The 26,540-nt window shown below is 39.7% G+C and overlaps 1 protein-coding gene across 3 annotated transcripts in view; it reads left to right on the top strand.

Moving 5' to 3' along the window:
* The window catches only part of CREB5 (cAMP responsive element binding protein 5), a 415,375-nt gene extending 408,610 nt beyond the window's left edge, over positions 1–6,765 (top strand). For 2 of the 3 annotated variants that reach the window (XM_054495795.2, XM_054495796.2), the window contains one exon: positions 3–6,765. In XM_054495795.2, the coding sequence (XP_054351770.1) occupies positions 3–166 (164 nt within the window). In that variant the 3' untranslated portion in view covers positions 167–6,765. The remainder of the gene's footprint in view (positions 1–2) is intronic. The other variant, XM_063667426.1, reaches the window with a different exon arrangement.
* The last annotated feature ends 19,775 nt before the right edge of the window (positions 6,766–26,540 follow it).

Below are 26,540 nucleotides of genomic sequence, written 5' to 3'. Positions count from 1 at the left end.
AGGTCCGGAGAGTAGTCCTCCTGCTAGTCCTGTCCCGGCTTGCTCCCAGCAACAAGTCATCCAGCATAATACCATCACTACTTCCTCATCGGTCAGCGAGGTGGTAGGAAGCTCCACCCTCAGCCAGCTCACCACTCACAGAACAGACCTGAATCCGATTCTTTAAAATGCACCATCAGACCTGGCCTCCAAGAAGAGCTGTAGCGTACCATGCGTCCTTTCTTTTAAGGGCATTTTTAGAATTAACTCAGACCTGGAAGACTCCTCAGTTCTTCAAAGACTGGCTTTCATTTTTATAGTTATTATGGAAATGTTGTCTTTTATACTTAGTTATATAAGAAAAAAGGGAGTTATGCAATTAATATCTATCAGCTTGGGAAATGCTTTGGTGCTTTTCTCCAATTTTCTGGTACCAGTTACTTGTTTATAAACTGAACCTTTTCTGTATATAGCCATGGTTTCATTCTTATCAGTCCAACCCTTTGCCTGAAACATTGAATCTTGCTAAACCACAGCTTTTAGCCAAAATGAGGTATACCTAGATGTCAAGTAAGACAGATCCAAGGTTAACTGGGTAGGAAATCTTTTGACGTCTTAACTCATGTTGAGTTCGTGCTGTGGTGTCACCAGAATTCCAGATAAACACACAGCCTTTCCCATACCTTTTTTTTTCTTACTATAAAATATTATAAGATCCATTGATGTCCAAATAATACCACTGAGCATCTCTTCACCTCTCCTTCTCCTCTTGGTCCACTTGCTAATGCCCAGTTTTCTTCTCCATTTCCACTTTTTCTTAGGCTCCCTATTTACTCTTCATTTTGACTTCCTTCTGTTTTATTTTTTTCCCTTTAGCATTGCATGTGAATAAGAAAATAATGTTTAAAGAAAAAAAAAAAAAAGCAAACCTCCAAAATGTGGACCTAACCGTTGCTTCACTTACACTTCACCCACAGCTGGAGTTCATTCAACTCTTGCTTTTCACAAAATAGTAACCAGGAGATGTTTAATGTGCCTGATTTAATGTTTTTAATAATCAGAGCAAATGAAAGTGGTTTAGTTATAAGTGAAGCACGGTTGAATACCAGCTGGGGAGACACTAGGGAAGGGAGCTTTGTAAGCCTTGATTGTGAAAGTCCAAATTTTGATGTGGGACTATAACATGACACCCTTGGATTGCAACTGGTTTTATATGGCCTGTCTATAACGTTGAAAATCCATGTACTATATAATAATTCAGAAGGGCTCTATTCACTACACAGATTACATTGTTCAATCATCAGCTGCTAATAGCCTAAGATTTATTATTATTTTTTTTTTCTTAAGCCTATGGAACCGGCTTTGCTGTTCTGGGGGGTGAAAATAGACTAACTACTGGAGAAACAAAGAGAGAAAGAAAACCCAGTGTTTCCATAGGGGCACTTTTAGCCTTCCCACAACAGTTAAGCACTCTTGGACTGCTGAAGGAACCCCATGGATGAGGCACAGGCTACTTCACTCTTTTTTTTTCTTTTTTGAGACAGAGTCTCACCTATTGCCCAGACTGAAGTGCAGTGGTATAATCACGGATCACTGCAGCGTCATCCTCTGAGTTCAAGCTATCCTTCCCCCTCCGCCGCCTGTGTAGCTGGGACCACAGGTTCACATAACTATGCCTGGCTAATTTATTTTTACTTTTATTATAAAATAAAAGATGAGGTCTCTCTTATGTTGCCCAGGCTGGTCTCAAACTATCCTACTTCTTCCTCCCAAAGTGTTGGGATTATAGGTGTGAGCCACTGCACCCAGCCTACTTCACTCTTCTGAATTATTCTGATTTATTTTCAACAACTTTTGTGAACTTGCCCATGATACAAAGCAGATAGTCTCTGAACCACGGTCGTGCCTCCTTGAAACAAGCCATTCTACTGTGCTAATGTTTTAATATCACATCTCACAAATAACAGGGGTGAATGTTTCTCTCTAGCAATCTAGGCAGGTGCTGGTGTTTCATCTCCATTTGAATGCTTGACCTCTTAACGTGTGTGTGTGTGTGTGTGTGTGTGTTCATGGGTTTTAAAAGAACAGTATTTTACAAAAGGTGTAGCTTTTATAAGAGTTCAGAAAAGGGAAGGATGTGTTTTTTTCTCTCACTATAGTATAAGAATCTATTTTGGAGAAAAAAAGAAAATATGAGGGTCTCGAAGCATGATTTTTATATAACTAGTTTCAGTTTTATCTAATAACTTACTTTTTAAATCAATATTTATCAACAATCTTTCCGTGTATGCAGTGCTTTCAAAAGATGGTTTTGAGTGTCCAGTGAAACTTATGACTTGGATATATGGTTGAAGAATCAAAACAAAAGCAAAAAAAAAAAGAAAGAAAAAAGAGAAAAGAGAAAAAAAGAAAAAATGCAAACGGAATAATTTTCTATTATATTTTAGACAAACATATCATTTTCAAGTATTTTAAATACTGAATTCATAGTTGTTGTTTTTTAAATTCCAACAGTAACAGCTGAATGGTTTAATCTGACTGGCTTCCTAAGAAATGTTTAAGACTCAGCTTTAAAAAGAAGTTAACATTCATATCTCTGTTTTGAAATCAAAAATCATATTTCAAAATTCTTTCCTAGGACCATCTATCTGTCTCCCCTCCCCCCCCCAAAAAAAGGAGAAAGAGTGCATTAAAATGTTTAGTTGGGTTTTTTAATTTTTAATTTTTATGTTATGTTTTGCTTTAAGTAAACAAACATTTTTCTTTCTTTACTGCATGCATAGCACTTAATAAAATGGATTTTTAAAAAATCCACTAGTAATATCAGAATGTCCAGGGAGTGACTGTCACTACAATGATGGTTTAGTTTACTTCTGTTCCACCTTTTGATTGAAATATTCAGTTGTTAGGCTGAAAGCCTCTGCAGTTAAGAACTTGCCTGAGTTTTCTTCGTTCAGCAACTTGACAGTTTGACTGATGTGCATTATATATAGCTCAATTATGTCTGTTTTTTATGCTAAGTAGGAAAACCAACCACACACATTAGCAAACCGGCCTCAACATATAATTAGAATAAACTGTCTTCTTGTTCTACTCAGGGCCTTTAGGTGTGTTCATTCACGGTATGGAAATACAGTAAATGAAAGATTCCAACTAGTTGTCAGTGCTTCTTGAAATTCCAAACAGAAAGATACATTGGTCAAATCCAGCACTTGGCTTATCAATATTAAGTCTTTTACCTAAAGGCCCAGCCGTCACCAGACAACAGAATAATCAATCTGCCTGAAAATCCCTCCTCCTTGTCCTACACTTTTTGCCTGTTTGGGAGAATATCTTTGTACTCCATTCTCCTCCCTCAGCCAGTTACTAGGTCACCCATCCATGTGTTCATGAATCAGTCATCACGGCCTTCAGAGCACCTGTCCTAAGGAGGGAAAATCCTGCCACACTGCCTCTCCCCATTCGTGTGTGGTTTTCTTGATCGGCGAGATCTGTCTCTGAAGTCACTGCCAGCCTCCCTGGGAACGTCTATAGTGCCTCCCCTGCCTTATGTGATGGGAGTTAACAACTCAGATAAGTACACCTGAGAGCATTTCTACCAGGTAAACTGTCACTTAAATGGAGGTGTCCACATCTTAATTGTTTCTCCTTGACACATTTCTCAATCCACGATGCCAGGAGAGGTAGAGTGAAAATGCTAGCCATGGATGAATGTACTAATTTGAAAGCCAAGTGTTAAGTCGCATGTTTTCCCATTACACTACTACTCAGCCCTCTCCTGCGGCCACATCAACGGATGCAAGCCACAGTCTTAATACAGCCTGTGGGAGACAAGCAGTTTGTGTGCTCACAGTATATATTACAGTAATTTTAGGGTGACTTAGAGCAAATACTCTTCAGATCCTATGTAGTCAGTGAAACAAAATGGAGAGCGTATTCTGATAGAGGGATGTCGACGATGAATGTTCTGGTGGTTGTTGCCTGTTAAGTAAACTTTAGCGTGTAAGTTGAGTTTGTCATTAAAATCATAAACCAGCTGCGGTAACAGACAAGCCTTTGGCTGGGGAGTTTTAAGCCTCGGTAACTGCTATAAAACTAGCCATCCAGTTAGGATAGAATGTGTTTCTTTCTGGTTAAAAAAAGAAAAAACCATCTAAGAAAATATATATGTATGTATGTGTGTATACAGTGGAATTCAAGGACCAAAGCAAAATTTGAACAGGAATCTATTAATTTAGAATTTTATAAGATATTTATTAATAAATGTTATTTTTAAACATTCCATTTGAACAGTATTCTGTAGGATCTACTTGTTTCTAAAGTGTTAGTCCATAATAAACTACTATAGTTATGTGTATTTTCATTTTTCAGGGTTTCAAATGGCTATTCTCCATCATTTGGTGGAAATGTTTGCTTAGATCTCTGTGCATAGACATTTCAAGGATTTTTGTTGCTCTGTGAGTTATTTTTTAATCAACATTCTAAACAGTTTTTTTAAAACATTTATTTCTGTTTTCATTTTTAAAGTAAGCTCTTTCATTTAGGAAGCAGAGTTCAGCTAAAGGGAATCAGTAACTATAACTGGAACAGCTTTCTTGTAGAAGTGTAAAAACAACTTCATCTCTGCCTCTCTCCACCCCACCCCAATTTCCTAGAAAGCCTTGCACTATTCAGCTCCCTTAGTGCTTTTTGTCCCTTCCCGAACAATATGCAGTAGCTTTAAGCCATTCAAGCTCCATTATGCAGTATATCTGAGAAGGGAAAGGAAACAACCCATTTAAATTTGAATAAAACCGTGCCTATGCGAACAGTAGCAATTTAGAATCTCTTTTCTGCTTTTAAAATAATTTATATTTAAAAATTGCACTTTAGCTTTTTGATCCCTTTGTATTTCTCTTATTCTCTTTCTAACCTCTTCTCTGTCCTCAAACTTGCCTTTGCTCCCCACCCGTCCTCCAAGGCTCTGAGCGGCATCATTTAAAATACTTTACAGATATTTGCACCAGGTACATTTATGTGTGTCCATTGGTAGCACAGCTGAGACCTGTGTCTCACATCAGCCTACGTGAAGCCTACTACAAGAATGCCAAGGAGAAGAGCCAGTACACTATATGGTTTATACTCTTTATCCCTTTATTCATAGCATGTTTTTAAAAAATGTTATATTATGCAACAGATGTGAGGCAGCAGCTAAGCTATACTTAAGAATTTTCTCTTATCTTCCAAACCAAAGTGTCCTGAATAAGCCAGGAGACTTATTCTTTTGTGCATCCTGGTGCACATCTGACTGTTGTCCTAGCCATAGACTCTCTGAGGCCACTGAAAGAACAGTGGCCCTATCGATTTCATTCCTAGGTCTCAAAAATACAATGTTGCCTTGTAACATAATTAGGGACAGCACCTCTATTTCACAATTATAATCTAAGGTAGGATAAGATGACACAGCAGCAATAAACTTACAAGTAAAATTCAATACCAAAACAAACACAAAGAAATTTTAAAAACAAAAAACCTAGCTCGTCATGTTGTGAAAATGAAAAAGTGTATGTCCATTCAAAATATTTTACTATTTCTTGTGGAGTTTTTCAGTGATGTAATGCTTGTAGCCAAATTGCTTAAAGAGCGTTTATATATTTTTTTCCTTATAAATTGTCTATTTTTTAAAAAAACTATTTAACCACAGCTGAAGTGGGAGGTAAGGCCAAATTGCCAACTTTTGTTAAAAGATTAATACTCTTAAGTGGCACTCTGATACCTTTCCAACTTGTCATCAGAAACGAATCAATAATTACCAACTGTTGTATTTAGACCAACTTACAATATCTAGCTCATTAGAAGCCAGGATCTAGAAAGCTCCTTCTAAGCCATTTAAGATATTCTTACATTGAGCTTCATATTATAGAACTTTATAGGATTGGATTTTTTACAATAGAATAATTTAGCCTCAGGACTGAGAATGTGGAAGCTGAATAAATTAGCTTTAAATACGTCATTAAAATCTTATGCACAATAAGCTCATTAGATTCTAGTTTTCTCCTTTAGAATACCAATGCCACAGACACTATAGGAGATGATGAAAGGTATCAGTTGTGTTGAGTGGAGGGGGTTTAAGAGAAAGGACCCTTCCCAACCAGCAGCCAGTAGAAAATACAACCTATTCACCTTTTTCCCTTCTAAGTTCTGCTAAATCACATCTGCCTCATAGAGAAAGGAATGTTGCCTTTGAGAACTGTCTTGGAGAACAGATAAGCTTGAAATGTTCTCTCTAGAGAGGACATAGGGTTTGGGATCCTCTGAAAAGGCCCAGAAAAATAGCTCAGTTCAAACACAATGTTCTAGGACAATTGGAATATAAATATTGTCCAAAAATATAATTAAAAGAAAAAAGTTTAGCACTGTGTAAAGTAAGTGTTAACTGAGGAAGTCCCAAAAAGGTGCTGTCACTTTAAGTTCTGGACTTGGGGTTGTTTGTATTTGTAAACAGCAAAGCATTTGTGTTTGTTTGTCTATTTGTAAAGCAACCACCTTCCTTATTGGAAGGAGAAAAAAAGGGGTACATACATGTAAATACTTGCTGCAGCATTTAATATGTTAATTTTGTGTTAAGCTTTTTGTTGCTTCGTGAACACATTTATTGTTACCAATGGACAATGAGTTCATTAAGACTGTTCAACTAGGTCAGATTTTTACATCTCTTTCTAGCAAGAAGAGACAAGATTTTGTGCATTTGTACAAGTGTTAATATCACTGCAATTCCGATATAATAAAGCACTCAAATGCAAATAATATATGTCACCTTTGTATGATGAAATTTGGGGTTGGGGGTAATGACATCTATTCCTCACATAGTCTTGTCAGAGGCATGTGAACCAGAGCAACTCCACCTTGAATAGGAGCTGAGTAAAATAAGGCTGAGACCTACTGGGCTGCATTCCCAGATGGTTAAGGCATTCTAAGTCAGTGGATGAGATAGGTTGGCACAAGATACAGGTCATAAAGACCTTTCTGATAAAACGGTTTGCAGTAATGAAACCAGCTAAATCCCACCAAAACCAAGATGGTGACAAGAGTGACCTCTGGTCATCCTCACTGCTACACTCCCACCAGCGCCATGACAGTTTACAAATGCCATGGCAATGACAGGAAGTTACCCTATATGGTCTAAAAAGGGGAGGCATGAATAATCCACCCCTTGTTTAGCATATCATCAAGAAATAACCACAAAAATGGGTAAGCAGCAGCCCTCAGGGCTGTTCTGTCTATGGAGTAGCTATTCTTTCTTTCCTTTACTTTCTTAATAAACTTGCTTTCACTTTACGGATTTGCCCTGAATTCTTTCTTGCACGAGCTCAAGAACCCACTCTTGGGGTCTAGAACAGGACTCCTTTCCGATAACAGTCTCATTCATGACTTATAAACCAAGGCTTACCCTTTAAGGGTCACCATTATCTAGGGACAAAAGGAGATCAGATTTTCTCCTTCCCAGACCAGCACTACATTCCCACTGCCTCTTCCATCCAACTTCCCAACTGAGGTCACTAATCCAGCATATTCACAGTGAGTTGGCCATACAACTTAATTTCACTTTAAGTGAGTTTGGAATTAGCTGATTTTAACAGTCAAGAAATAAGGGCAGCCTAAGGTCATGTTCCAGCCATGTCTAGGAACCAAGAATCACGTGCTGGCTTCTCAGACAATCAAATCCTGGGGTTCTTTGCTTGATCTCCAGAGGAGTCCTAAGGGTAGTCCTAGTCCTTTTATGTGTTCCTTTAGATATTGCCCTTCCTTTCTTCCTCCTCTTGCTTTTATTCCTTTTTCTTTTTTTAGTCATTCTCCTTTTCCTCTTACACTCAATATCTGATCCATCAGCAAGATCAGAATCTAACCATCATGTAGCACCAATCTTAAAGTTATGCCCTGACCAAGCCATCAACATCTCCCACCTGGATTATTACAATAATCTTCTAACTGGCAACCAGAGGGAGGCTTTGAAAATGGATGTCAGACCACATCCCCTCACTGCTAAAAACTCTGCAAGGACTTCTCACTTCATTCAAATCAGGTAAAAGCAAAAATTCTTCCACCACCCACTTTAAGTTCTGTAACAACCCGATGTGACCCACCCCCACTTCATTCATTGCCTGAGCTCATCTCCCATCATTTCTCTTCCTTCTCCCCCTCTCCAGCTTCACTAATGTCTTTGCAGTTCCACAAACCTCAGAAGCACCATCCATCTGAGAGCCTTTTCACAACCTGCGAAGAATATTCTTCACCCCAATATCAGCATAGCTCACTACCTCTAGCGTCTCCCTATCAGTAAAGCCTTTTCTTAGCTTCCTATACAAAATTACATCACTTGTCTGCCTTGCCCAGGCTATATTTTCTATAGTGTTTAGCACCACCTACCACAATTTATATTTACTTGTTGTTTTTGTTGCCACCACAAGAGCAAAGGTATTTCCTATTTTGTTTAAATTTGTCACCAAGATCTAAAACAGTGGACACACAATGGGCACACGAAAAACATTTCTGGAATGGATGACCGACAGGTCATCCATTCTATCTTCCTCCTATTCTCAGAACATTCCAACCCTTCCACCTGCTCCTGCAGCCAAAGCAGCTGTATTTTTTTTTTTTTTTTTTTTTGAGATTGAGTCTCACTCTGCTGCCCAGGTTGGAGTGCAGTGGAGCGATCTCGGCTCACCACAACCTCCGCCTCCTGGATTCAAGCTATTCTCCTGCCTTAGCCTCCCAAGTAGCTGGGACTACAGGCACATGCCGCCATGCCTGGCTAATTTTTGTATTTTTAGTAGAGACGGGGTTTCACTATGTTGGCCAGGCTGGTCTCGAACTCTTGACCTCGTGATCCACCCACCTTAGCCTCCTACAGTGCTGGGATTACAGGCATGAGCCACCACGCCCGGCCAAAGCAGCTGTATTTTAAAACCAGTACCAAGACATGTCATTGGACACATGGCAGTGGGAGATGATATTTGTAATCGGTACAGAAACAACTGGGGGAAATGATCGCTGTTCTAATAGCGATCCCATCTGTTACATTTACATTTAGACCACTCAGTATTCTCATAGTTCCCAGGAGAGTCTTTCTAATGCCCATTCCACACTCATTTGCAATTTCAAAAGCCATTACTATTGGTTAAAAAAATTGTTATGATCCTACATTTGTACTTTGAATGCAGCCAATTCCAATCTCTATCCTACCTCTCATCCCTGTGTGTCCCTGGAGCTTTGTAGTGTTCTTTATCTTACACTTGCTGATGTGGCTGGTAACTGGTTGATGACTAGATCACATTTTACTTTTGCATTACATATTCTCTTATCCAACAAAAATAATTTTTTATCAAGTCAACCTGCCTTGTGTTTTGAGACCTAAGTATGTTTATTAACAGATTGTAAAAATTTGGAGCAATGATGGGTCCTCTTTTTAAAGTCATTGAAAACAAGCCACTTTGATAGGCCTGCTCCCATGGCAGTAATGTTGATTTTATCAAACCAGCCATAAAAATTAGGCTGCCAAAGAATGGGAGGGGGGGAGACTAAGTTTAAATCTATAAAAATAGAGTCTGGATTCAGACTTGCATACTTCAGAAGATACTTCTTTTTGGCAACTATAGATGGCTTTTCAAAATGGCTGAAAGGATGGATAAATTATAACATCTGAAAATAGTTGTCTATTAGCTAGTAGACCTAGCAAAACATTATTATTATTGAAAATTATTATATTTAAACCCAGAAATAAAGCCATGAAGCTTTTAGTAACCATAAAGTTTCATCTTATATGTTGTCAAATACTGTGTCTTCACCAACATTATATTTCCTTGTACCCAGCTGGAGGCTGAATCATAGCAATTGTCATCAATCTTCTATAAATCTTTTTACTACAATATTACTCCAATATATAGACCCAACAGGCTATAAAAGGTCTCCCATAAGTCACTTGCACTTGTACTTTCTCGGAAGGAGAGCTGCCTACATGTTTATTTAAATGAATCAAATAGGAAGATTCTAGTTCATTCATAACACGTTCTTATTTTTCAATACTCTTACAGCAAGAAAATTGTTTCAACCATCTAAGATTGATTGTTTTATTCCATATACACAGGACAAGTCCTTGATATACTATTATTACATTTGGGTTATTCTAAATAGAGCATTCTCTGTTTAAATCTAGTCCACCAACTTTGATCTTGATTGATTCACCTCCTAGTCAAAGTGGATTTGCTTTAAGAAAGAGAAACCTTATCAAGTAGGCTCAAATGATAGGAGATTTCTTATAAGGGTATAAGGGGTAGCTAGTGGAGCTCAACCAGGCACTGTGGCAATTATAGGAGGCTTCCGGAAGGTCATTAAATGGCTAATCTCCTGGCTTGTCTTTGGCTCTGAGGCCACATGGTTTTTCATTCTGCTCTGTGCCTGCTTCTCTCTCTGTGTAAATTGATTTGTACACTCACTCAACTGCTTCTATGTTGGCCCATCATTTCTTCTCCAAAACAATAGCATCACCTCCACACCCTAGCATATCTATGGGCTTCCAATTCAAGCACTCGACCAACTCATAATGCCTCCATCTTTCTATTCCAGTTTCCCAGGAGAGAGAATCTGATTGGCCATATCGGATGAGGCCTGCATCCCTAGTCCAATCAGCTATGTGTGGGGAAGCAGGGTTACATGCTCCTACTTCTGGAGACAGGGTAGGATTTCCAGAAAGGGAGTGAGGAGAAAATGATTGCTAAAAAGAAATAATTGGTGGTTCTAAAGCTACCGCGTAAGAATCTAGTCACTTTCTATTAAAACCTACCGAGGGATTAAAGTACGGTGAGGAGACTAGCACAAAATTAGACATCTAGTAGATGGTAACAAATGTTTGTTGAATGAATGAATGGTTAATGAATTCTTGGTTTTTTGTTTGTTTGGGGAGGTGGGTGATGGAGTTTCTCTCTTGTCGCCCAGGCTGGAGTGCAGTGGTGCGATCTTGGCTCACTGCATCCTCCGCCTCCCGGGTTCAAGTGATTCTCATGCCTCAGCCTCCCAAGTAGCTGGGATTACAGGCACCTGCCACAATACCCAGCTAATTTTTATATTTTTAGTAGAGACAAGTTTTCACCATGTTGGCCAGGCTGGTCTCTAGCTCCTGACCTCAGGTTATCTGCCTGCCTGAGCCTCCCAAAGTGCTGGGATTACAGGCGTGAGCCACTACTCCTGACCCTACGAATTCTTGTTTTATTGAAAGCTTTGAAGTGAAGCAAATAGAATATTCATTGAAGATTACATAAGTAACTTCACAAAGCTAAAGATTCTGTGGATGTAATAGCTTAGCTTGTATTCCATAAAATCCAAAATATAAAAGTTAACCATCAGCAAGAGTGAGATTTTATTTTGCCATGTTTTATAATGATTTACCGCTCTCTTACTTTAAACTGATTTTATACATATGCTTTCCCAGAAAGGCTACTACTATGTTGTTCTTATAAACTCATAGGTGACTCAAATGTGTTAGTGTTTATAAGGATGTTGGCATAATGTCTGTCTAGGATGGGGTCAGGAAACACTCTTGTCCCCAAACTCCCTCCAAGTATTATATTAACTATCTTAATAAATCTTTGTGACAAGGAAACAGGACAGTTCCCATCAATAAGCCTCCAAGAAAGCAATGAGTATTGCTACAAAGAAGAGTAGAACAAGTGCTTAACGAAGAATCTAAAAACCTGGAGTAAGAACTAATAGTTCTGTATTTTAATACCAGATTGTCTATTGATTTCCTATATGACCTAAACAAACACAAATCTTGGTTCTTTGTCTCCTTTGTCAGTATAAACATACTCAGGGTGAAGTGGGCATAATTTCTGTAGTGGTTTTCTATGGAACTCTGCCCAACACCACAACCACCTCCTTCTCTGGAGAGTTTCTCTTCCCCCAACTCCATCCAGCTGGCTTCTGCAACAGATTCCATAACCATGCCTCCAGGCTTATGTTCTTAGTCTAATACTCAGCCCTTAGCTCACAATGGAATCATCAATCCCAGCAACTAGATATTGGGACAGGGAACCTAGAGAGTTGAGTTTTCTTTCTGGCAGCTGAGTCCAAAAGATATAAAACTTAGAAGCTGCCAGAAGCCAGGCTTCTGTCAGGGAAAGGAACTCAGCAGCAAGAGAGAGAAGTCAAGTCAACACAGCAGATACAGAAGGAAGAGGCAGAAAGAGGGTTCTGGAAATGCTCATTTCCTGTTTAAATAGTTCTTTTTATCAACTTTTTTTTTTTTTTTTTTTGAGAGACAAACTGTCACTCTGTTGCTCAGGCTGGAGTGCAGTGACATGATCATGGTCACTGTGGCCTCAGCCTCAAGCAGTCCTCCCGCCTCAGTCTCAAGTAGCTGGGGCTACAGGTGCACCGCCATGCCTGGCTAATTTTTCATTTTTTCATTTTTTTCTCTTTTTGGTAGATACAGGGTCTCACTGTGTTACCCAGGCTGGTCTCAAACTCCTGAGCTCAAGCAATCCTCCCACCATGGCCTCCTAAAGTGTTGAGATTACAGACATGAGCCATGGAGTCCAGCCTTGTTTAAGCAATTCATAATAGCTCACTGCAACCACAACCCTCCTCGAAGCATGGTTTTACCATCAGATAGCCCAAGGTCCTTCTAATAAATGTCTCCTTTTGCTTACATTAGTTCAGGTGGGTTTCTATCACTTAGAAGCAATAGAGGTCTATTCTTAAAGTGACCATAAGAAGCCACTTGAAGACTATCTTCGGTCCTTCGAGTCTGTATTACACTGCCATAGGAGAGGAGATATGAAGTTGCCCAATCAACACAAGGACATGCAGCTCCATACATCAGAGTGTTACCATACTTGAAGAGAACATACCCTAGAGGTGGCTCCCTGGACCAACAAGCTGTATTTATTCTAGAATATCCACAACTATTTCGCAGACAATGAGTTAAGTTATTCTTCTTAAGGAATGTTTGCAAAATTAGCATTATACTTGCCGACTTTGATGAATGGATAAAGGACTCCAAGGTAATGCTTTTCATTCCCTATGTGTCCTTAGGCATATAATATAATGAAAAAAAATGTATGAGGAATATGTTTGACTACAAATACAAGACAATCCAATTTCCAGTGGCTTAAACAAATAGGAGCTTACTCTTCCTTCATAGTAGGAAATCTGGAGATAGAGCATTTTGCATTGATTTGGAAACTGTATCACAGCTCTGTGATGCTATTAACCTTTCAGTGATGCTTGTCATCTCCTGATGACGACATGATGGCTGCTGAAGCTCAACAACACACCTCCAGTGAAGGCAGAAGAGAAGGGGAAGAATCAGTACCAGACACATCCTGTTTTGTCCTCTTTTATCAATAAAACAAAGATTATCCTAGAACTACTCTCATCCCTGGCCAGAATGGGGTAATTTGGCCACTCTTTGCTTTAAAACAGGCCGAAATCATGGGGAACAGGCTCATTATGCTTCCTTCAACCCATGCTTCTCAACTAGTGTGCTATGTTGAGGAAGGCCTATGGGTTACAGTTATTCCATGTAAAACTGATCTGCTCATTTCTTGGGATGGCTAGAGCCTCCTGGCAGGTTGTTTATGGCTATAAGCACACTCTTCTAGAGCTCCTTAGAAGGTAGCCTGAGTGAGTGGCATCCAATGACATCCCCTGTGGTCTCTTCAGATGACGAGCACAGGGAGAAACATCTGGTACTTGTTGGCCACATGGGAGCATGTCCCACCTGGGCATGCACTGGAGCAGCCAGCTTCAGGGCCTGCAGTGATGCGTGGGGACAGGTGGCCTGTGGTGCCACCAAAGAGGTTTCTATAGTGTCCAAGGAGGAGACTGTACCACCCAAGGTGTACTCATTAGAGGTTGGGGATCAGGGAATTTAAATGGGGGTTCTGGGAGGCCGACCTCTGATTGACCACCTCTGATTTCAGCCTTCACCTGTGTCAGAAATTTTTGTCCATGTGCAATTGATGTGTTGTTTTAGTAGCATCCAATCTACCTGCAGGCTGAGGACACATTCTGCAAATTAGAGCTTCACTGCAATTTTTTAAAGTAGTTAAAAGGTCTCACTAAGTTGCCCAGGCAGGTCTCAAACTCGTGGCTTCAAGCAATCTTCCTACATTGGCCTCCCAAAGTGCTAGGATTACAGGCATGAGCTAGCGTGCCCAGCCTCATCATGATTTTTAAACACTTAATATAAAAATTTGACTGGATTTGAAACACATTCTCATTATCACATGAAACTTTATATTACATTTGTCAAGGAATGTTAAACATTTTAAAAATAATTTCTACTACTACAAATCTTGAATGGTTATAAATACGGTTCTAACTTTTTAGCCACTGATTTTGGTGAGCAAAATTGCAATAATTATCAAGAATTTGAAGAAGTCATCATTAAAAATCTGTATGAGAAATTATATTTAACCATTTCAAGCCTGAAAGCTGATTAGGAAGCTTTTTTTAATCAGCCATCTTGAGTTTCTCATTTAAATATTTAGAAAATATTTCATGTGAAATTTTATCCAAATTCAATAATTCATATATTTCAAAATATTTATATTTCTTTTTCCTATTGTAATTAGATGATATGAAGATAATATAATAGGTTATTTTTTTCTCCAAACCTCATATTGATGTTTCCAAATCCCCCCCTGCCAGGTTAGTAGAGAGTACTATACAAATATAATCATTTTCTATGTGGCAAGTCATAAAAAAAAGTTTGGAAACACTGGCTGAGACCATCCGCCATCCGTCCATAGAGGCTGGACATGTGACAATCCCAAACGCACTGAGGTTCCTTTGGCAAAGAAGATTTAGAAATGGACAGCAGCCCAACAGCATCTGCCACAATGGGTTATAAGCGTCCACTCCACTGAATTCAGGGCATTGATTAATTGTGTATGCTTTTCTCTTCAGCTTTCATTTAAAGGTATGTGAAGACTAGACCTCCTGTATAAAGCAATTAAATAGAGCTTCTCCTTGCATAGCCCCTTCCACCAGGGATATGTCTTGGAGAATGGCCCAATTACAATTACCTTCAAAACAATGTTACAAAATAACTCCATTTTCAACCGAAGGCTTTGCTAACCATAAGCCAAATGTTCTGGCTAAACTGGGAGAGCTACGCTGTTTCCTGTTTCTTTGCCATTTTCCAGCCTCTGAGAACAGAGATTGTAAGAGCAAAACATCTCACGCAAAGCCATGCTACCTGCATCATGGGGACAGCTGAGTCAGCTTTGATCACCTTAAATTCTGTATTATTTATGGCCCTCACTTTTTGACCTTTGGTGTAACTTGCCAAGCATTTATTTAGCACTGACTGTGTGCTAGAACTACCAAGGGTACAAAGGTGATTTAGACCTACTGCTGGCCTAGGATGCAGGGAAATTATGTATTGAAACTGGACAGACAAAAGGCCATGAATATTGGGGTCTTATTCTGGGAAGGTGATTTGTCTAGTAGGGTAGGGTATGAGAAAGAGTGAAGAAGGAAACAAGCAAGATGGTAAAGGTCCAAAGAACTTAAACTCTGTATTGTAGACAACAGACAACAGGAAGCCAACAGAGATTTTAAGGCTGGGAATAGTTTAATTTTTTTTTTCAAACTGATCTGATATAGCTGATTTTGGGGATGTGTTTGATGTTTTGTTTTTTTTAACCAAACTGATCTGGGAGTAGTGTGAAAAAGCAACACATCATGTCACATTATAATGTTTTCCAGTTTGCAAAGTGCTTTCACACATCCACTTTCAGGTGTTCCTTAGTTTTCAGCTAATTAATTTGGGCAGGTACCAAGAAAGATACAGCTAGATGAACTGTCACTCTAGTCAGACACATGCTTTCAGAGCAACAGGTAAGAGTGTGAACTCTGGCTTCAAACTGCCTGCATTTGTAGCTTGGCTTTGCCGCTTTCTAGCTGTCTGATCCTGGGCAAGGTAAACTCTGTCTCAGTTTACTAATATGCAAAATGGGGATATTAATAGCATCTACTGCATAGAATTGCTCAAAGATTAATAAAAAAATATAAAAATATATATATATATAAAGCCCTTAAAATGATGCTTAGTCTATAGCAAGTTCTTAAAATGTTATTACTTGTGATATTATTTTTAATCTCAGAGTTCATATATTTTAGAAATAGATTACATACATACATATTCATGTACATATACACATGCATATACACATACACACTAGCCAAATGATTTCCCCCACTAGAATTTAGATCCATAGGAAGAGAGTAGGTTGCCATACTCCAGTGCCAGCTACAGTGAAATGGTATAGAGTAGCCCTCAATAAGTATTTGTTGAATCAATGAACTGTGGATGAGACCATGCTATGCAAACCCTTTTGTCTTCCTTCTGGGCAATCACAGATGGATTATGTTTCCTAAGCCCACCATATCCAGGTGGCATCACATGACATGTTATAGCCAATGGAGTGTGCTCTGGCCCCTAACACCTCTGCGAGATGCCCCAGACTCACATCACTCCCCTGACAAGGATTTTGCAGAGGATTCAGAGGACCCACAGAAGAACAAAGGAGCACCAGATGAAAGGTGCCTGGATCCCTGAGTCACTGCATGTAGGAGGGATGCCCAAGAGAGCTGACCAACATGTTGGAGTTTGTAGAAGCAAGAAGTTAACTTCCATTTTGTTAATCCATTAAGGTTTTTGTTTGTTTTGTTTTTAACAGCAGTTAACCTAGTTTGAGTAATGCAGAAGATAGGGAAAAACATTTACTTTCATGCTTTTTTCTAGTATAAATAAGCAATAATAGCAAAGTCAGATTTAAAACTGGAAGGAAGCTTCACAGAGCAGCTAGTTCAAATTTCTCCTTCTACCGTGAGGAATCAGAGGCCCAATGTGGTTAAATGACTCAGTCAAGGTCACACAATTGAAACTGGACACCAGGCCTCCTGATTTCTAGGCCAATGTTTTGTTTTGTTTTGTTTTGTCTATTGGCTCTAGGAATTAAACGTATTATTGCTTTCCAAATTGAGTTCATAAAAACAAAATAAGAATATTGTCTTTTAAAATAGAAAAGGGAAAGAAAATGACATTTAACTAAACCTCAAGTAAATTAAAACTGGCTGCGGATTGATTTTTTAATTCATTGAAATAAAAATCTCCCAATATTGTCCAAAATACATGGCCTAATTTGTCTATTTGGGTAACCAGCCTGCCTCTCAAATCCTGGGAACTTTGAAATGGGAGGCCCAGTTACTACAACAATAGTCTAAATCCAAGCACTGTCCACTAAGCATTAATGATGGAATGATGATACTTAACTCCATTGCACCTGGCCAGTTCTTGATTAAATCAAATAGCATTAACTAATAAAAGATTAAAATATTTAGATTCAAATTAGAGAGTTTCCAAAAACAATCTCCCAAAGCCACTTAGTTTTATTCATTTTCTAAACAATTTTAAAGTTCTTCTAAACAGCAAAGTAGAGTGCAAATTCATCAGGAACAATAAAAATAAAAATTGGAAATGAACAATGCATTAAGGAACATTCTTTAAATGCACAAATCCCACGAGTCAGTAGAAAGTATAATGGACCTGAAGTCAGCACTTCCAGGCCTGAATGCTGGTTCTATCATTGGCTGTTTAACCTGCAAATTAACCTCTCAAGGCCTCAGTTACTGCATTTGTAAAATCAGGAAAACAATACATATCTCATGAGATGCCTAGGAGACTTTACATGAATGCCAGTGCAGTGCTTAGAAAATGTTTGTTTTGCAACAGTGAGGAAAAGCCTGCAGATTAAGAAACTCGGACTTCCCCCATGTTAGCTACAAAACATAATCGCTGAGTATGTTGACTGTAGAAAAAGTTCAAAAAAGTTGACAATTTCATGGAAGTAGCCAGATCTGTCTTTGGCTAATGTGGATGCTGAAAATCCAAGCTGAAGGGATTCAGAAACGATCAGGAAGAAGACACTTATCTGTACTCCTGATTCCTGCAAGGCTATTGTCAATACACCAGCATCATTTCCTTACTTGTTGAATCACCACTCTGTAGAACACTCTGTCAGTCTTCACATAAATAAATCTCCCTTCCATCCAAGTTTTTCTGCTGAATTATGACCAACTTGATAACCTAGTCTAGTATCCTATGAGTGCCTTAAATACAGAAGATGCTCAATGAAAATTTATTAGACTGCCTGCTCAGCAGCTCACTGGGATTGAATATGCATCTGGCATTGAAAAGAACTGAAATTATACAAATGAAGGCAGCTGACATGTTCATGTAAAAAGAACCACCAGATATCATCCATTCCTTGGGCTGGGAGCTACTTATCCCTGACACAGTGGTGATTCAGAGGCAGCCATGGAGGTCACTGCCTGCTTTTTCCTAATCATCTTTGTGGCCCAGAGGCAAGGGGAAGGTTCAGAAAACTACAGTTGACTTCAAAACCCAAAACTCAGTTAATGAGATTTATTTGAAAAATGAAAACAAACTAACAATTTAGCACAGGAGAAAGAAGGCTGTCTCAGAGAGAGATCTGAAAAATAGCAAAGGAGAGCATTTGCTAAATAATCTCCAGCTACAAACTAGAGAGTGTCAGGATCACTTAGATCAAGGGGAGAGAAACATAAAACCCGTAGCTTAGTATGTGGCAGCAGTTATACAAGCCAACCAAATATTTGATGTCATGGCTGTAAGATAAGAGGATAAAGCAATGATCAGAAGAAATTGATGTGATGGTTTAGGACCCAATTCTGCACAACTGCATTGGTGCATGCCCATGAAGCTGGCCCTGGTGGTCATGGACCAGCCTCACTGGCATCACCTAGGAGCTGGTTAGCCATGCAGAGTCTCAGGCCCTGCCCCAGACGTAATGTACCAGAATCTGCATTTTAATAAGAACCCAGGTCATCCATGAGCACTTTCAAGTTTGATACCCTTTAGAGTTTCTCCATCAGGTGGCCTTGGTTTGGAAACCTTAATTATACAAAGGACATGGTAGAAACAGGACCGAAGGGCCTAAGAAGACCACAGATATTCACTGATGCGGTACATGTTTCATCCACTCATAAACATACTGCTTCTACAGCCTCCTTCTTTTAACATTGCTAATTTAATATAACCCATCAAGAAGACAAACAGCAAGGTAGCCAAGGAGCTTTCATAGAAAAAACTATGTAGTAGGAAGTATCTACTATTATTTCTAATTCAGCCTTTCTCTGCTCCTTTTTGACTCCTCTCTTCAACACTTGCCTCAGACCTTCTTTTACCCAGTAACACTGCTTGGCCCTAACTTATGCCTCTGGTCTCCATCAGGGAGAAATATTTCACATGTTGAATGCTTACTTTAAATTTTTTATAAAGTAGCAACTCATTCCATTGATAAACAAAACTCGTAAATAGAAATTTCAACAGTCAATTCACCCTTCCCTTGGGAAAAGAATCCAACATTTCAGGTTGCATTTCTCTACCACTTACTCTAATTAAATACACCTAAGATTCTAAGATTGTTGTAAAAAGTCTACTTTCTGGTAGAGATTAGCTAGTTTTCTGGATAACAGAAATCAGAGGAGGCTTCTTTTCTTTCTTTCTTTCTTTTTTTTTTTTTTTTTTTAGTTGATCAATTATCATGACAGAAAAGCTTCCATTAAATTCATTGGACTGCTGGGGGCACCTATGGGATCTCAGAAATCACTGAATTTAGTGACTCTGCAAGTGTGGTCCTGGGACCAACAGCAGCTGCATCACCTGGGAACCTGTAAGAAATGCAAAATTACATGCCCTTCCTCAGACTTTTTAAACCAGAAACTCTAAGAATGAGGCAAGCAAGCTGTGTCTTCACAAGCTCCCCAGGAGACTCAAATTTGAAAACTCCTTCTTTTAACATTGTTAATTTAATATAACCATCAAGAAGACAAACAGCAAGGGAGCCAAAGAGCTTTCATAGAAAAAACTAGAACATACTGCAAATGTTTCCAGCTAGGATCATGGTTCCCATCCTAAGAGCCAGCCTACTCAAAGGCAAGCCTTGAGACATTCGATTGTTTAAAGATTTAGGTAGAAGTACTTGTTTCCTAGGGTGGTTTTAATTGGTAGGAAACACTGAAATATTTGTTTATATAATAATGTCTCCCAAGCAGACACTGTTTTATAATCAGCTAGCCAACTAGAACATATCTAAAAGGATGCTGGCCATTTCTCAGAGTAGCCACAAGGGGTGTTGCTTCTCTCATTTGCAGGTTTAAAAGAATGTTCTGCTCCTGGGTCATTTCATTTTATTCTTGTTAACTTACAGTTTCAGGTTACAAAACACTTAATAATCAAATAGAGTGGCTCTTCTACATCCTATAGTGCATTCAGCTCTTTTAGCTAATGGATACATTTCCACTCCCCTTCCAAGTGTTCACTTATAAGAAGCATTTGAACTCCACTTTCATATGCAAACAGCCAAATCAAACAATTAGACCATGCCCGGTTCTCCAGAACAAGCAGGCAGCATAGACACAGGTCGGGACTATGTGACTTTTATGTTCAGGAGTCCATTACACCAGCTAAGGGAGATGCACTTAAGTAAAGTACACTATTCTTTAATAGCTGTCTTTATGATAAGGCAAAAACCAACATCTTAATACCCACCTGCAGTCTCGTTATCAAGTTAATCAAATGTTTAATATCAGAATGTATATTAAAGTCTTGTTGCTTACTACAAGCCAAGAGCCTTCTTTCTCCCTCCTAGTTTGTTCTGTAGGCCACACAATGCCATGTTAGGAAAACTACCCTTTAAACCTGATAAAATATTAAAGACATGTGTCCTGATATTGTTATGTAAGCAAATACCAAGGAAAGTCCAACCATTAATGAACCTGAGCAGGTCAGTCTCTAAGGACTGGGAGAACAATGCAGCAGTGGCCATGGTGCTGTTGGGGAGAAGAGACTGTGAAGGTGTGGACTACCACAACCTCAGAGCCCAAACACCCCAATGTGCTTCTTGAAAAGCAATTCTTCAATGTGATTTTCTCTTATTACTTTAACTAGTTTCAAGAAAAGTTGCATCTAGGTGAATTTCACTTAAGAAAAATTAAAATATTTGTGCATGAAACATTGCAATCATAGGAAAAGGTAAAGAACAGGTATTCTTGCAAGGCTAAGATGCTTTAGCTTGCTTCAAATATCTTTCAGGAACCAAATGGCTATACATAGGTATGAGTACACACACATGTGTGCATGCATGCATGCACAAAAATGCATTTCTCCTTAATGGGGAGAATCCCTGAAACAATCACTCTTTCTTAGTGCTCTTTTTCTGGGAAGGAAGGAAGGAAGGAAGGAAAGAGAAGGAGAAGGAGAAGGAGAAGGGAGGGAAGGGAGGAGGGGAAGGGAGGGAAGGGAGGCAAGGAAGGGAAGGAAGGGAAGGAAGCAAAGAAAGAGACTTATTAAGTCATGCTAAATTAAGCATTGAGAATGAGGGGATCAAATAACTTCATGAGATCTTTGTCACAGGTAGCTACTATCTGGGGCCAGTGGCAGAGGCAGTAAAGGAATGTACCAAGACAGCTGTAGGTAAAGAAAGACAGATTTATTAAACTATGAAAATACATTGCAAGGTTGCAATGGGCAGCACAGCAGAGAAGGGGCTGTCTGCAGAGGCAGGGGCTGGGGAGAAGTTTTATAGGATCATGCTGAAGGGGGCTTGTGGGGAACAAGGTCGTTGTGTCCTAGGAAGAAGGTTCTTGTGCCTGTGGGTTTGTGATTAGCCATCCCTCAGAACAATTGATCATTATTCTTTCCCACTTGGGGCCCTCCCACAACTGGGGCCCTTCCACATTGCTACTTCCTTATCTTATCAGGACTCCACAACCTTCTTCCCACAGATTGCCAAAGAACCTCCTCCCTAATGAACCATTTAGTTCCCTGGATTCATGGATCACTTCTAGAAGAACAACTCCCAAATCTGTAACTTGGAACCTAATTACTCTTATGACATCCTGCTCCAAGCCCCTGGAGCACCATATCTGCCCTAGTCCTTATATCTCAGTACCTAGTTCAGTGCCTGCAGCATGCTCAATAATCATTTGCCAAAGATTTGCCATTAATCCAATTAATGAATGAATACTTGGATACACAAACTTGTTCCTTCTTCTCATTCCCCATCTCAGGCGTGACAAGTCTATGCCAGTTTGGTGTTTCAGAGCCCCTATTCATATTTCCCATGCCTTCACCCTCCGTTCTAATTAATTAGCAAACCCTAGCAAGTTTGCTTCATAATAAAACTTAAACCTGCCTCCCCTTTACTGTGTCCACTTCCTTTTTGTAGGCTCTCATTAGCTCTGAGCTGAATGACTGCAATGCGCTACCTAGCCTCCCCTGCTTCCATTCATGTCCTTGTAACTACCAAACTGCCATGCCAGTAGTTATTTAAAGCACAGATCTCCTCTGTGTGTGTCTCTCTCTCTCTGTCTCCCTATCCCTCCATCCCATCTATCTCTCTTTCTCCCTCTTTGACATTTCACACAAATACACACACTCACCACACATGCTTGTGTACACACACATACACACTCAAGCACACACCTGCCCACACACACAACACACTCCCACCCTTAGACACCTTCAGTGGCTCCTCTGTGTTTACTAAGCAAAGCCCAGATTCAGTAATTTAGAGCATCCAGATGTGATTCTGTGGAATCACCATAATCTACTTTTTTCCTCCATCTTCCTCCATCATCTACAGCCTCTTCCCCCTACATTCTGCCCTCACCATCCCAGTGATGCCTTTTCCCATGCAAGACCTGTATCTTCTCCAGGGATGACTTTGCTCATACACTTCCCTCTTCCAGGAATCCCTCTACTGATTCTCTACCCTGATTTCTGTCTGCCAAGCTCCTGCATTCTCCAAGCCCAGGCCCACTGCCTGTTCTTTCACAAAGCCTTTCCAAAAATTGCCAGTTAGAGTGTTATCTATCCGGCTACTTTCACAGTGCTTCAGCTGTGTCTTTATCATAGCATTATCAAAATATACTTCATATCAATATTTATGTGTTTATCTCTCTCTCCCATGAAGCTATAGCATCTGTGGGATCGGTGTTGTAGCCTACTCATTTCTATAACCCCATATGGAACTTAGTACAGAGCTTGGCACTGAGAAAAGGCTCAGAAATGTGTTTGAATATATGCCATTAACTTCCATAATAATGTCAGAAATATACACAATCTATCTGCCTACTATCTATCTGCCTAGTATCTGTCTATCAATGTATCACCTCTATCTATCACCTATCTGGTATGTACATACACACAGTTGGCCCCCACATAAAATGAAAATATAAAAATCCTGTGTAAGGGCTCTTATACCCACATGCAAGAATATTCTGCCTAACAATGCACAGGCTATGCCTTCACTTTTCTCATATAACTCCTTCGGGCAGTTCATATAATAGACATGTGATGAACATGTAACTTGCAATCTCCCTGAAAAAGCACATGTGGATTGAAATGCACAGTGCAGCTCTTGGCCATCTCTCACTGACTTTGCCTTGGGAGAGCCATTCATCCAGGGGTTCAGAGAGCTCTCCAGCCCAAAACCACATGTCTGTGCTCCTTCAGGAGGTCACATTGGGCTCCCTGGTTTGCATTCATTCTGAATGGTGCCACCATCCCTTTGATTCAGTGGGTCCCCTTACCCCAAATCAGTCATTTCCCGACCTCATGCCTGATAGCTTTGGTGCTAACAAATTTTATCAGATAAGCACGTTAAATGGTGCTGAATTTGGGAGGGGTTTTCTAAGTCTCCTGTAGGATTAGAGCCTCTGGTGACCTCACTGCCCCCAGCTGCAGGACTTTCTGCTGAGAGCAGATCACTAACTTACCCTTTTTATCTGGGCATTCTAATCTGCTTCCCAACTAGGCAAACACAAACTTTTGTCTACATTTTCCTCGGTGTAACAAATAAACCATTCTGGACAGTAGGCAAAGCTCAAAGGTGATAAACTACAGAAACGCAATTAAAATGCCAGAAAACTACCTTGAAATGTTCTGAGCAAAAACGACATTTGGCCTAAAGGAAAAAATAGACACTGTAGAGCTAAATATGACATTTTAAAATTGCTAAACATAAAACCAAAAATATTTATTTTCATATTTTCCCTGACTCCCAGTTCAAGGTGGAGAAAATTATCTTTATTCCAGATAATTTCCTCCTGAGAGGCTGTAATTGGCAGCCAGAGAAGTCCTAATTCTTTGATTGGTACAAGCTGCTGAAAAGAATGTTTAATTAAATCATATTTTATGGAGATAAACAAGCTGGTTAGCTGCTATTTGCAGCTCTTCAATTCTCTTATCAGTGGTATTATCAGATGAAGGAGATGTGGATTCATTTCACCCCCCATGCAAGTAGAAAAAAGCCTTCTCGGCCTTCTCAGGTTTTTTGTTTATTGGTGAAATGTATTTGAAGAAAATTATATATGTAAAATGCAGTATAATATGTCCTAGATTTGAGAAGTATTAGAGTAATTCTAGTCTTTAACTTCCCTACAACAAGGCTGTAATGTTGATCAATAATAATATTACTATCAAAGTCATGTTTTCAGTGCCTTCTCTTTCTCTCTCCCTCTCTCTCTTTCTCTCTAGGTAGACAGATATAGATAAGTAGACAGATAGGCATGTATGTGTGTATCTGCACATGCCAGTGGTCTGAATAACAGAAGGAGTCCTTCCAAGGCCACCCTGACCTGCAGCCATGTTGGTGTAGGAACTGTCTCCAGGGAGCCAAAGTCATAAGATGATGGCAGTGGAAAAGGGAGAGCTAAAGCTGGCTCTCCCTGATTTGATGACTTCCTTATCCCTACCTTTGCATCTGAAAATCCAGGTTCTCTCTGCCACTTCTGGAGACTAAAACACTCCCACCCACACACCAGTCTTCCCTTTCCAGTTTATATTCACTTATCTGAACCAACATGATTGAAAGTATTGAGCCAAGCTCCTGGAATCAGGCTAACATTTATTCATTTATTAAGTCAGTTAATGTAAGTGAACTGAGCTTTAAGAAAACTCACTTAAAAGTTATAGAGACAAATAAGACAAAGACACAATTATTGCCTTGACTCACAATCCAGCAGTAAGAGTGCACAGGGATGTTAGACAAGTGGTGTCTGAGACGTGAGCCCAGGGTCGGAGGCCGAGAGCAAGGGTGACAGATGGTCTGGTGGGCTTCAGGGAAGAGTGGGTGCTTGAGCGGAGGGGACGCTCATGGAGGTTCCCAATGGGCACAGAGGAAGTGGAATTTATGACAGAAATGCAATCTTTGCTATCAGAGTGGAAAATGAACACTTTATAGATGATGTCCTAACAACAATTAAAACTTTCTTAAGCATAGCTTTTAGGTTTTTCTTTCTTCCTGTGACAGATGATAGTTTCTAAAAGTGACTACAACAATACTTCTCATCCCACGTGTCTTTCTGCTGTGTCCTAGTAAGAGGAGGAGTCTATAGGTCCACAGCCCTGGAATGTGGGTGGGCCCTGTGGCTGTGTTCAACAACAGAATTCAGTGAAATCAACACTCATTGTCCTGGGCATGGCCTTTAGCTGGCCTGGCTTCTTCCATTTCCTGCCTCTTAGGAGCCAGCCAAGCCACATGTAAAGGTCCTGGAGGATGAGATGCCATGTGGAAAGGGAGGAAGGGGATGGGGAGGGAGGGAGACACACAGAGAGAGAGAGAGAGAGAGAGAGAGAGAGAGAAAGATGCCAAGGAGCACAGAGGTACCAGACATGTAAGTGGAGAAGCCATCTTGGAAGGGAGCCTTTGGTCCCCAAAGCGTGAGCTGATGTCACATGGATCAAAGATGAACTGCCCAGCCAAGCCCTTCCTGAATTCCTGACCCACAAAATAGTGAGCAAAATAAAATGGCTGGTTTAGGCTACTACGTTTTGGGATATTTTGTGCAGTGAAACGTTCACCAAAACACCAAGATCCTAAGATGGATATATAATGCTAAGGGAAAGAGATTCTTAACATGAGTTAGGATCTTAGCCTATTAGCCCATACATATTAAGAGAAAAGAGAAATCTGAGTCCCTTTGTATTCCCTTCTACTTGGTGTGTGCTTGATTGTCCTTCTGGGACTGATCTTCTTTCATGTAGGTCAAAGGTAAACACTAATGCAATTCATAATATTCCTTCCTCATGGGTGAAAGATCTTGTGTGGAATCTGTGGAAGCTACCAGTGTGTTGTCTTCTTTGTGCCCCACCTCTAAATAAGAAGTTAGCTTGTCAAATAATGGAGGAAACATTTTTTGTTCATTTTTTATCTCCAAAAGTATTAACTCCAAAGGCATACTCCTGCACAGATTAATAGACTTATGTATTCATCCAATGTCAAGAGCATGATTACCTGCTTTGAAGGCTTTTGAAGTCTCCAAGAGAGCAAAGTCATGTCCTACTGTAGTGTCTTAGAGGAGACTAGGCTAGAATCACATGCTATGTGACTAAGAGTCCCCATTCTACCAAAAACTGAGGTGTCCCCCAGAGCTTTCCAAAAAGCAGTTAACTCACCCAATACATTATA

The sequence above is a fragment of the Pongo pygmaeus genome, chromosome 6, assembly GCF_028885625.2.
Source record: "Pongo pygmaeus isolate AG05252 chromosome 6, NHGRI_mPonPyg2-v2.0_pri, whole genome shotgun sequence".
NCBI lineage: Eukaryota > Metazoa > Chordata > Mammalia > Primates > Hominidae > Pongo > Pongo pygmaeus.
The sequence above is the reverse complement of the archived record's forward strand: the minus strand, read 5'-3'. Positions and strand labels throughout refer to the sequence as shown.